The sequence below is a fragment of the Lissotriton helveticus genome, chromosome 8, assembly GCF_964261635.1.
Source record: "Lissotriton helveticus chromosome 8, aLisHel1.1, whole genome shotgun sequence".
Classification (NCBI taxonomy): Eukaryota; Metazoa; Chordata; class Amphibia; order Caudata; family Salamandridae; genus Lissotriton; species Lissotriton helveticus.
The window spans coordinates 1,522,642,285-1,522,655,024 of NC_136069.1; the positions used below are offsets into that span (position 1 = coordinate 1,522,642,285).

General features: G+C 43.7%; 1 protein-coding gene across 1 annotated transcript in view; it reads left to right on the plus strand.

The window, feature by feature from the left end:
• Window positions 1-12,740, plus strand: part of ALG8 (ALG8 alpha-1,3-glucosyltransferase) — a 125,009-nt gene that overhangs the window by 85,901 nt on the left and 26,368 nt on the right. Inside the window, exons 8-9 of the mRNA XM_078658496.1 lie at window positions 4,419-4,539; window positions 7,941-8,080. Of these exons, the coding sequence (XP_078514622.1) occupies window positions 4,419-4,539; window positions 7,941-8,080 (261 nt within the window). The remainder of the gene's footprint in view (window positions 1-4,418; window positions 4,540-7,940; window positions 8,081-12,740) is intronic.

Here is a 12,740-nt window from a genome sequence, read left to right on the forward strand (position 1 = left end):
GTGTGAGTGAACCCAGCCGGGACCGCAAGGAGGTGATGGAGCATGTTAAGTCTAAAGCGGGTCATGACAAAGCGATCCTTCTGCACCATAAGTTACTTTCGCACAGCAGATTGACCTATATAGGTTCAGTATTTGTTCCGGGGACCATTTTCCTAGTCTCTGCCCGTATCCCATGATGGCTCCTACCGAGGCTGCCAGTTTCGTGGAATGCTTTTCTACCAGGGGTTTAAAAGTAAGATGACAGTCAAATAATACCCCCAGGTATGAAAAGGTCTTGACCTGGTCTATTTTATGTAGCCCAATGTGATAGGAAAAGGACCCTTTTGTGGGTTGCCCTGATGACATGACATAAGATTTTTCCAGGTTGGTGGCCAGGTCTAGTTTATCCATGAACATGACGAACCCATCAATCAGTTTTTGCAGTCCTAAGGGCGTTCTGGCAAGCAAAACCGCGTCATCGGCGTAGAGTAGTATAGGTACCGCACGATGACCGATTTGAGGTGAGTCCACCTTGAGTTTAAGGAGATCCTTTTCCAGCGCGTTGATATAAATAGAGAAAAGGAAGGGCGCAAGGATGCATCCCTGCCTTACTCCGCTCGAGCACGTAAAGGGGTCGGTCTTGTTTCCCTCTTGGTTATATCTCACACTTGCAGTGGTGTTCCGGTGGAGATTTTGCAGGGTGTCTACTAGTGGTTGTTCCACCCCCAGTTCTAGTAACATGGCCCAAAGCTTACTCCTGTTTACGCGGTCAAAAGCCGCCGAAAGGTCCATGAACCCCATGTGAAGGGACCCCTTCCCAGCGATGGTATATTTGGCTATCAGAAGGTATAAATTTAAACATTGATCGGTGGTAGATCTACCTTTCCTGAAGCCATATTGCGTTTCCGAGAGGACTTGGTGCTCCTCGGCCCAGTCTTGTAATCGCTGTAGGATGACACGCCCCAGTACCTTAGCTGTCACATCTATGAGCGAGATGGGTCGATAACATTGGGGGTCATCACGGTTCCCTTTCTTGTAGATTGGAACTATGGTCGCCGTCGACCAGGACCGAGGCAGTCCTGCCACCACTGCCTCGTTTAGTACCCTGGTGAGCAGCGGCGCCCACAGGTCAGGTCTACTTAGATATAGGTCTGGTGGAATGCCGTCCGGACCCGGGGCTTTGTTTTTGCTAAGCCCAGTTATTCCCATTTCAACTTCTTTCAAAGAGAAGTCCAACTTGGCCGTCTGATGATCCCTGGGAGCATCCTCCCGGGATAGATGACTTGAATGGTTATATAGTCCCTGGAAGCCCCTGGAACTCACCCACCCAACGCCACTCACACACGCAACGCCACTCACACACGCAACGCCACTCACACATGCAACGCCACTCACACACGCAACGCCACTCACACACGCAACGCCACTCACCCACGCAACGCCACTCACCCACGCAACGCCACTCACCCACGCAACGCCACTCACCCTAGCAACGCCACTCACACACGCAACGCCACTCACACACGCAACGCCACTCACACACACAACGCCACTCACACACGCAACGCCACTCACACACACAACGCCACTCACACACGCAACGCCACTCATCATATTGTGCTGCAAAACTAAATACTTATAAGGTCCCACAAGCGAGACCTATTGGCTATGCCAATGCTTGTTCTAAGTAGATCACTAGCTGCAGGCATGGCCAAGACACTCCGCAACAAATACTGTATTTTTGAAAAATCTGAAAAAAGGAAAGAATAAACCATGCCTGGCATATCATTGGTGGTGTGGAGTAAAACAATATTCCCATGTGGACAGTGTGGTTCTCGCTATGTTTTTTCTGCTCCAGGTCCACCTAGCAAATGTTCAGGGGATTAAGAATACCAGTCCTTTAGTGTTATGTTGAGTAACGATTATAGGGATACTTTAAAGTCTCCTCTTATCAAATCATGCTCCCCTTTTTGAAGGTCATTGTTTTCAATGTATCAGTGAAAACCAAGCTCTGCAGGGTGATGGGAAACCTTATTGACAGTGCATTAATTCACATAGTTAAGACCACTCCTCATCATACATTTTCCACTAGAATCCCTTGATTTTGGTTTGAAAATGAGCTTGACAGTCAAGTAGATGCATACTTTCTGTTGAAGGATGCCATCTCCTGTGGTTGATTGTACCAGTTCCCCAGAGAGACAAACCTCATCAACTGCCTCTCCCACAGCCAATGAAAAGTATTTTTGTTCTCGAGAATCATGATAGACAAGCTTGACTATTGCACTTAATGGGAACACTCACAGAGTTAAAGCGATCATGATTTCCTTGGTAGCTTATTTGATAACGACTAAGAATGACTAATCTTAAACAATTGTTTAGTCCACATGAAACCAGGTTTTAGTGGGTGGGGATGTTCTTCACAAGTTCCTCAACCTTTTCCTGCTACCCTCATTATTTCATATGATTTTTTTTTTTACATTGCCATGTTTTTCTGAAAATATACGAATGTAACAAAACTAACACTATTTAAATATTTCTAATCTCAAGTTAGGATGAAACAGAATTTCATTATTGGTAAAGGTTTTTTCCTGTGGTTATTCCAGGAATGTTGGTTTTAAAAAACTCATCTATACTGTTTAAAAACAGTTGTATTTATTTCTTTATTTACCAGGTGTTTTTATTGGGATTTTACACTGAACAATAACAGAGGAGTTAACAGCCTTTACAACATACAGAATCACATTAAAACAGAAAGGGAGTCTGCCGGGTAATGTAAGACATAAGGGCAATGGAGGAGCAGATGAATATTGTGATATGTATGTCGAGGAGAGCAGTTCCGATGATGTGCCTTGTCTGGATGCAGTGGGGCCATGTTCATAAACCGGGGGAGAGCTATAAAACAGTGATGGGAGGGAAGGGGCAGTGTATGACCAGGGCGCCAAGAAGCAAGGGTGTTGGTAAGGTACAAAGTGTGCGACAGGCAAACCGTTGTGGTTGCGTCCAAGTTGGTATTCTCTCAAGAGGGGTTCCCAGAGGAGTGGGGAGAGGTCAGCAGGTCTAGCATTATCGGAAGTGAGTGGAGGGCAAGGAGGAATAAATGGAAAGCAGTAATGTTGAAGGGGTCTTCTGCTGGAGAAGTAAGTGGGGTTCACGGAGGTAGGTCATTATTCCGTGTAAATTGGAGAAAGCGGTCAAAAATGGTGTTGCAAGCAGGGTAATTGGGACGTTTACCCAGATAACGGTCCTCCTCAAATCATAGGGCCTCCCCCAGCGCTCCATACCAGGATTCAGGTGCTAGGGCCTGACTCGATCTCCAGTGTAATGTGAAGTTTTGCTTAGGAGAAGGAGATCAAGGCTTGCAAAGCGTGTCCTCACCGATATGAGCTTTCCATGCTTGACTATGCCCAGGGCGCAAGCTTCTCAAGCGTTTGTCAGGAAGTTCCGTTACTACCCATAGTGTTGTGTGAATCGTGCCCCATTATGTGAAGAGTGTGGGGCATGACTGCAACTTGTGTGGAAGTTCTGCTGACAGCCCAGATAAGTGGTAGGGAAGAAACAATTAACCCCTTCCACGCTGATGACGAGCTGGGCTCGCATCAGGTAGCCCCCTCGCACGCTGATGACGAGCCCAGCTCGTCACGTAACATGCGCTTTGAAAAATCTCAGCGTACGGGCGGAATTCCGCCCGCACGCATGCGGTTAAACTCTTCAGGTATTAAATAGGCCCTGTGGAGAATAGTGGACTGGATGCTTTGGAAATGGCCATTGCGGGAGACCCAGTGTGGAAATTATAGTGCTCTGTCCCATTTGGTATCATGAAGAGCCCACCCAAAATTGGTTTCCCATTTGTCCCTCAGCAATGTCAGCGAGACCATAGTGTGCTCTCTTATTACCTTGTAAAACCACTTTATAAGACGACGGCCTGTTCCCATGTGTAGTAGAGTCTGTGTAACAGAGTGGGTTTGGGGCTCCACATATACTGTAGACCAAAGGGTGGGAAATGTTTGGTGAGCTTGATGACATATTGGATATTGACCCGGGGGGAGGGCAAAATCATCTATTAGTTGGTCGAGAAAGAGAGGAGGTGGCCATCTGCAACTAGGTCTCCAACCCTGGATAGGGAGCAGGCGAGCCAGGGTGCTAAGTCTGCTGAAGAATGGAAACCAGGGGGCACAGGTTTGAAAAACAGTTTGATTGTATAAAAATATATAACACTGCACTTTTTCCCCACTCCTCCTTCGAGCAATAATTTACTGAGCTACTGTAAATTTGGTGAAAAAAAGAAGTGCATTGTACATGGTCAATGCAAAATCTCTACCAATGTACTTTGAAGTCAAAATCCAATAGATTTCGTGACCCTTACCTTATACCTATTTCTTGCACTTGCACTGTCATTTCTTAAATTGAAAAAATTAATTGTATTTGTTTTTCTTTACCAGGGTCAACTACCTCAAGTGCTTTCTCGGTTATTTCCTTTCAAAAGAGGCCTTTGCCATGCTTACTGGGCTCCTAATTTCTGGGCTTTGTACAATGCTCTGGACAAGACATTGTCAGTTATTGGTATGGGTCTTTTAATATATCTATAAAATTGTTTGCATGTTTTCTATCTCCAAGTAGTACACCCCATGGTGCATTCTTTTAGAAGTTTTCAAATGTCTGTGCGTGTTTTTATGACAGTATTAAGGTTTCTATATGCCATTGAAAAGCACCGTTACCTTGCTGTGATTGCAAACAGGATTATAAGGAAACTATTGTACTTTGTATACTCAATTTGGTGATGCCATTTAAATTTTTTTAGGGATTTTGCTGTTCACTCTGTGTTGAGTAGATCAGTGGGAGAGCAAGGGGGCTGAGCAGGGCAGATGCTCCTGCTGTTTGGTTTTTCTTTGGACTGAAACAAAAAAATCTTATGACCTTGCATGATCCCGAACCTATGAAGCCTCATAGTGAAGAAAAGACACGCTTCCTTAGTACAGATACTTTTTCTGATCTTTAGTGCTGATACAAAATTTGGCCACCACCTGAAGCTCTTTAAAAAGCCATTGACAATATCTGGACTGTAAAATAGGAAAGAAGCGCACACAATAAGGGAGTATTAGTCGTATCCTAGAGCAAACGTTGTGGATACAGTATTCATAATTCACTTTGATTTAGACTCTTTCAGTGGGCTAGAAAGACCTTATAGAAACTTTGAAAGCAGATGTTGCTCCACAAATAACAGTCAAATGTACTCTTTCTCTTTTTAGTATTGGAGAGTGAAGAATTAGATAGATATTTGGTTAATTTTCTTATAGTGTTTACTTTTGCTATATGATTTGTTGTTAAGGTGACTATAGTCACTTTTATTACATTTGTTGTAAGACTAACTCAAGTTTTCAGAGTACTCTCCACTGGTTCTCAAACAAGACTGCCTGACACTCACGGAAAACAGTTGCGAGAATTCTATAGTGTAGGGCCATAAAAGAAAGAGGATTGAGCTATTCTTCGAATGCACGCACAGAGCACATCAACCCAAACGATAAAACAAACCCAACAAAATTGTGAATTAGTCTGCACACAGGGTGCATTGCATAATATCATAATGGTGGAAATATACTCCTCATCAGAAAACTACCTCCCACAACCTGATTGTACAGCTTATATATTTATCAAGCCTTAGAAGGAATTTCATAAATTAAAACCTGTTGTAGAATACTAGTGTTAACAATAATTTATTGTTGTCCACTTATAGCATTACTACTGCAAACCTTTGGTGCCCCACATCGTGTCTGCAGGCATTTCAGTGTGTGGCTCCTAGCCTCATCTGGAGAGTGTACAAAAAAAATTATATTGGCTATAGCTGTCTACAATTCTGAGGCATTTTGTGTTGAGAGTTGATCTTGTAGTCATTTGAATTTGCAATGAAATGTATTTGCGCTTTTTATTATTTAATTTTACCAATATTATTGAGGTAGTCATAATTTTGAGATCACCATGGCATGGAGTAGGGTTAAGCTCAGCCTCAGACCATGAGCTCTCTGGTTCATTGTAATAGATACATTAAAGAAAGCGGTGTCTTTCTAAATATGGACAGATTTCAAGCCCCTGCCAACTGTTTATGATTTCATTCAGAGCAGATGAGAACTAAACTCACTCCAGCGGTATCACACTTCCTGCTCTCTTACTAAAATGTTATATATTATCAACCTTATGTTATACATATCTATGCATAGGTAATGTCCAAAGAATGTTTTGTGATTCATTTCTCTATGGTTTCAAGGATTCATGTTTTACATTTTTTCTTGGGCAACACTTGTATGTGGGACAATGTACCCCTAACTGTGTTTAATCAGGTTATTGCAAGTCTTCTAATTGAATGCTTGAATAGATGGAGACATGTTCTGTGGCAAAGTGCCGTCCTAAGGTTCTAAAACTCTAAGATAACTCCCAATATTTTTAGTATGTGCTTTACTTTTTCCTGCTAATAATCAGTGCAGTAAATACATAAACATAGAAATATTGCAGCTATTAGCTACGCAAACTGCATATAGAAACAACTCGTACATTTGCTCAGAGTTTGTGGACAACCTCAAATATAGCGACTGATCAGAGGAAAGCATTGGGTAAGTAAACAAATGATTGTAGAAAAATAATATGCTTGGGATATTTGTCTGACCTCATTATTGTATTAATTTAGTACAATCTAGAAAATCATTCCATAAGAAAATTCTGAAAATGCACTGCAGAAATACAGATCTCAAGACTACTTCTTTCTGCCCACTTCTCTTTGACATGAATAAGCATGACAGGGTTTTATGAAGTGTAGGCAGTCTTTTTCTGTTCATACTTTATGCTATGCTTTAAAAGTTTTGGAAAGAGATAAACCACATATGTATATCCTTACTTTGCACTGGCACCTCTGCTGTCTAATATCTTGGGAATCTGGGGGACTATCCAGAGACGCAGTAAATGCAACTAAATTACTTTAGGAAATATTGACGGTAGACTTAGAAGTTGGCTCAGTTTGTTTGATTATCCAAGGAAACTCTGCTGCTACTCTGTTAAGTTACAGTAGTATAAATTTCTGCATTTCTCATTAGTCATATAAAAAAATGTTTATTAATAATGGTTACGCAGAAAAGGTTTTAATTATTGTTATTAATTTTTTTATTTCACCTATGTCTCATTAAGCACACTGTATAACCCAGTGAATGTAATAGTATATTTTTATTGCAAATGTTTTGAAAACAATTATGGGTATTTTTGATCATATATTGATCGAATAAAATACTACTAGTACTCTGTTAAGTTACAGTAATACTTCATTGTTTGCAGCGCATTCTTCTTGTTTCCTTTAAAATTTTGTTTTGTCTTCTTTTGTGTTTGTCAGTACATGGGGAATAAAGGAAAGCCAAGCACTCACCAGTTGGCTACAATCTGCCTATCACCTCATCTACACTTAGACAAGGCAGGAAAGAGCCAGCCTGTGCTTATTGCCTTTGCGATTGGTCATAGTAAAACAGTACAGATGATTAGTGAATTTAGAACATTTGATAACAATATGCTAGGGATATGGTTCCTTATACAGTAAATATCATATATTCTGAAATAGACAAGTGGTACAGCACCCGCTATATTGCTGCAGCATTGATATGCTGCCTGTTATTGAATGACAAATGGCTCCATTGTGAAGTCAAGCAATGTTAACGGAGATCTAGCTTGAATGGACAGATACCGCTTTCTGTTAAGCCTTCTTTGTACAGTACCAACAGAAATAATGATTATTAGTAAGGGTTTCAGGAAACGTGTCACTTGTGTGTTCATGGGTGTGTGTGCAGTAAATCACAATGTCTTTCCTGTCGCTGGGGGGATAAACTATGAAATATCTGAGTTATGATTTCATTCCCTGAACACCATTGTCATTCTACTATTTGTCTGGAAGTATTGTCATTTGAACTTTTGATATAATATCTCATCTATAGGTTTGAAGCTAATGTGGCTTCATCCTGGAAAGATTCCAAAGGCATCCATGACTGGAGGCTTAGTTCAGGAATTTCAGCACACCGTTCTTCCATCTGTGACTCCATTTGCGACGCTTCTTTGTACTCTCATCTCTATATTGGTAAACTTTGTTGGATTTCTCTTTATTTGCACACTTTCCTCTGATGCAAATCATTTTAGAAGACATTGCATTGCATAGAATTAGCTGGAGTTCAGTACTTTTGAAAATTAGACGAAAAGTTTCTCTGTGTACCATGTCCTACTGATAAATGCCAAATAGGATTATTCTTAAGTCAGAAAGCAGTAATGTCTTAGAGAGCAGTGCTCAACTGGTTTCACTAATCTAAATTATTAGTTCCCAGTATCCGCTGCTACCGGACCCGGGTGATGAGGTAGGGGGCGGGGAAGGACAAAAGAAGAAAACAAAAACCAAAATAAAAACATTTACCTGAAATGGCCGCCACCTCTCCTTCATCCTCCGTCCCTCTGACATCTTCCTGCACTCCCGGCTAGCAGCAGAAAGCGCCTTCCCTCCCAGCCTCCCCATAGCTAATCACAGTGCTGCAATGCAGCGTTGTGATTGGTCTCAGCGGTGTGGATCGGCACTCAAACGGGGACTGGGAGTGTTTGCATGTTCTTCACCAGGCTGTGTAATGCAGCCTGCTAGGGGATATTTGAAGTGGGCAGCACTGCTTGGGCGGCCCGAGAGAGGTCGTGCACTCTACAAGAGTGAAAACCACTCCTCTCCCTACTCTAACAGCCCTGCCCTGCCCGAGAGCCACTGACGTATATAGGAAAAATGAAATGATAAAAACAATAGCTATTATCATTTTATTTTTCCTTTTGTTCAATGGGGCGACATTCCTCTGCCTTTGTGGAGGAACCGCCACTGTTAGTTCCACAGGTCTCCACTGTAAAAGTTGTAATCACTTAGATCAGGTGAGTAGGCTCCAAAAGAATATGGGAGTAATCTCCAAGATAGTAAGACCACCTCTTCACGCCACACTCTGCCTGCTGAAACATTTCGCACCTATCTGAAAGTAAAGGGGGCACCCTATATTTTGAATTAATTTCAGGAAGATAATGGCCTCTTTGAATACCTAGCAAAGAAAGTCATAGAAATGACCTGTTTAAAATGTCTATACACACACACTCTTTGGTAGTTATATGAGTTTATGCTTGGGTGTTTATTATGAAGAAAGATTTCTGTTAAGATCACGCTTCATGTGGAACTTCAGGAACAGTGCTTTGAAGAAATATGATGGTTTGAGAAGTGTACATGAGAAAGATACACATTTTAATGTAAATTGGAAACATGGGTATTTTGAGGGGAGTCTCAGCAGTGCTGCAAGGTATTAGCACTTTGCTGTACTAGCTGTGCCTCTTGTGTCTAGTTTGTTTAGATCTAATGTATATGGTCAATGAAGTATTGTAAATGTAAGAAGTTTTGTGATCTATTTTATTTATAGCCTGAGAGCATTAGAGTACTTTACAAAAGTACCAAACATTACACATTTTGAAAGGCACCAGGAACATTTTATGTGGCCAGAATCACAAACTGTTTAGCCGAGGATGGGATTTGAATCCAATTCTCCAGTTCCAAAGTAAGATGGTCTAGCCAATAGGCCACGTCTCTCCTCCCTAAAAGTTACAACTTTGTGGCCATCTTTCCATTTTCCCCATTATCTCAACAGAGGAATATCTGGGCGAGATATAACACTACTAGCCAGTATATCCCCATGAGATAACAGGGGTTGCAAGTTTTCCCACTGAATGAAGAATAACACCGGTAGCTTGTCTCCTTTCTGGTGAAGAATTGGCTTGGTAGTTTGGTCTGCCCTGTTCCCATGATGCACTGGGCCAGGGACAGACTAATTTGCATATAGCCAGGTTCTGAGCTGGGATGGGGCAGTGAGATAAATAACGGTGATGGATCAAGCCCTGATCTTTGGACTGGGTAAGAGTGGTCTGCTTAATTCAGACACTCTGTTCATCACCACCCCCTTTTCTGTATCGTTTTTGGCCACTATAGGTGTGGCAGGGTATACTCAGACATGAGTCCCTTTCTCACTGCTCCATCAGGATTCAAGCAAGCCGGGCCGAAGAGGCTGAAATGCCAGAAACCGGTCCCCGGTAGCTTGTCTCCTTTCTGGTGAAGAATTGGCTTGGTAGTTTGGTCTGCCCTGTTCCCATGATGCACTGGGCCAGGGACAGACTAATTTGCATATAGCCAGGTTCTGAGCTGGGATGGGGCAGTGAGATAAATAACGGTGATGGATCAAGCCCTGATCTTTGGACTGGGTAAGAGTGGTCTGCTTAATTCAGACACTCTGTTCATCACCACCCCCTTTTCTGTATCGTTTTTGGCCACTATAGGTGTGGCAGGGTATACTCAGACATGAGTCCCTTTCTCACTGCTCCATCAGGATTCAAGTAAGCCGGGCCGAAGAGGCTGAAATGCCAGAAACCGGTCCCCGGTAGCTTGTCTCCTTTCTGGTGAAGAATTGGCTTGGTAGTTTGGTCTGCCCTGTTCCCATGATGCACTGGGCCAGGGACAGACTAATTTGCATATAGCCAGGTTCTGAGCTGGGATGGGGCAGTGAGATAAATAACGGTGATGGATCAAGCCCTGATCTTTGGACTGGGTAAGAGTGGTCTGCTTAATTCAGACACTCTGTTCATCACCACCCCCTTTTCTGTATCGTTTTTGGCCACTATAGGTGTGGCAGGGTATACTCAGACATGAGTCCCTTTCTCACTGCTCCATCAGGATTCAAGCAAGCCGGGCCGAAGAGGCTGAAATGCCAGAAACCGTTCCCCGGTAGCTTGTCTCCTTTCTGGTGAAGAATTGGCTTGGTAGTTTGGTCTGCCCTGTTCCCATGATGCACTGGGCCAGGGACAGACTAATTTGCATATAGCCAGGTTCTGAGCTGGGATGGGGCAGTGAGATAAATAACGGTGATGGATCAAGCCCTGATCTTTGGACTGGGTAAGAGTGGTCTGCTTAATTCAGACACTCTGTTCATCACCACCCCCTTTTCTGTATCGTTTTTGGCCACTATAGGTGTGGCAGGGTATACTCAGACATGAGTCCCTTTCTCACTGCTCCATCAGGATTCAAGCAAGCCGGGCCGAAGAGGCTGAAATGCCAGAAACCGGTCCCCGGTAGCTTGTCTCCTTTCTGGTGAAGAATTGGCTTGGTAGTTTGGTCTGCCCTGTTCCCATGATGCACTGGGCCAGGGACAGACTAATTTGCATATAGCCAGGTTCTGAGCTGGAATGGGGCAGTGAGATAAATAACGGTGATGGATCAAGCCCTGATCTTTGGACTGGGTAAGAGTGGTCTGCTTAATTCAGACACTCTGTTCATCTCCACCCCCTTTTCTGTATCGTTTTTGGCCACTATAGGTGTGGCAGGGTATACTCAGACATGAGTCCCTTTCTCACTGCTCCATCAGGATTCAAGCAAGCCGGGCCGAAGAGGCTGAAATGCCAGAAACCGGTCCCCGGTAGCTTGTCTCCTTTCTGGTGAAGAATTGGCTTGGTAGTTTGGTCTGCCCTGTTCCCATGATGCACTGGGCCAGGGACAGACTAATTTGCATATAGCCAGGTTCTGAGCTGGGATGGGGCAGTGAGATAAATAACGGTGATGGATCAAGCCCTGATCTTTGGACTGGGTAAGAGTGGTCTGCTTAATTCAGACACTCTGTTCATCACCACCCCCTTTTCTGTATCGTTTTTGGCCACTATAGGTGTGGCAGGGTATACTCAGACATGAGTCCCTTTCTCACTGCTCCATCAGGATTCAAGCAAGCCGGGCCGAAGAGGCTGAAATGCCAGAAACCGGTCCCCGGTAGCTTGTCTCCTTTCTGGTGAAGAATTGGCTTGGTAGTTTGGTCTGCCCTGTTCCCATGATGCACTGGGCCAGGGACAGACTAATTTGCATATAGCCAGGTTCTGAGCTGGGATGGGGCAGTGAGATAAATAACGGTGATGGATCAAGCCCTGATCTTTGGACTGGGTAAGAGTGGTCTGCTTAATTCAGACACTCTGTTCATCACCACCCCCTTTTCTGTATCGTTTTTGGCCACTATAGGTGTGGCAGGGTATACTCAGACATGAGTCCCTTTCTCACTGCTCCATCAGGATTCAAGCAAGCCGGGCCGAAGAGGCTGAAATGCCAGAAACCGGTCCCCGGTAGCTTGTCTCCTTTCTGGTGAAGAATTGGCTTGGTAGTTTGGTCTGCCCTGTTCCCATGATGCACTGGGCCAGGGACAGACTAATTTGCATATAGCCAGGTTCTGAGCTGGGATGGGGCAGTGAGATAAATAACGGTGATGGATCAAGCCCTGATCTTTGGACTGGGTAAGAGTGGTCTGCTTAATTCAGACACTCTGTTCATCACCACCCCCTTTTCTGTATCGTTTTTGGCCACTATAGGTGTGGCAGGGTATACTCAGACATGAGTCCCTTTCTCACTGCTCCATCAGGATTCAAGCAAGCCGGGCCGAAGAGGCTGAAATGCCAGAAACCGGTCCCCGGTAGCTTGTCTCCTTTCTGGTGAAGAATTGGCTTGGTAGTTTGGTCTGCCCTGTTCCCATGATGCACTGGGCCAGGGACAGACTAATTTGCATATAGCCAGGTTCTGAGCTGGGATGGGGCAGTGAGATAAATAACGGTGATGGATCAAGCCCTGATCTTTGGACTGGGTAAGAGTGGTCTGCTTAATTCAGACACTCTGTTCATCACCACCCCCTTTTCTGTATCGTTTTTGGCCACTA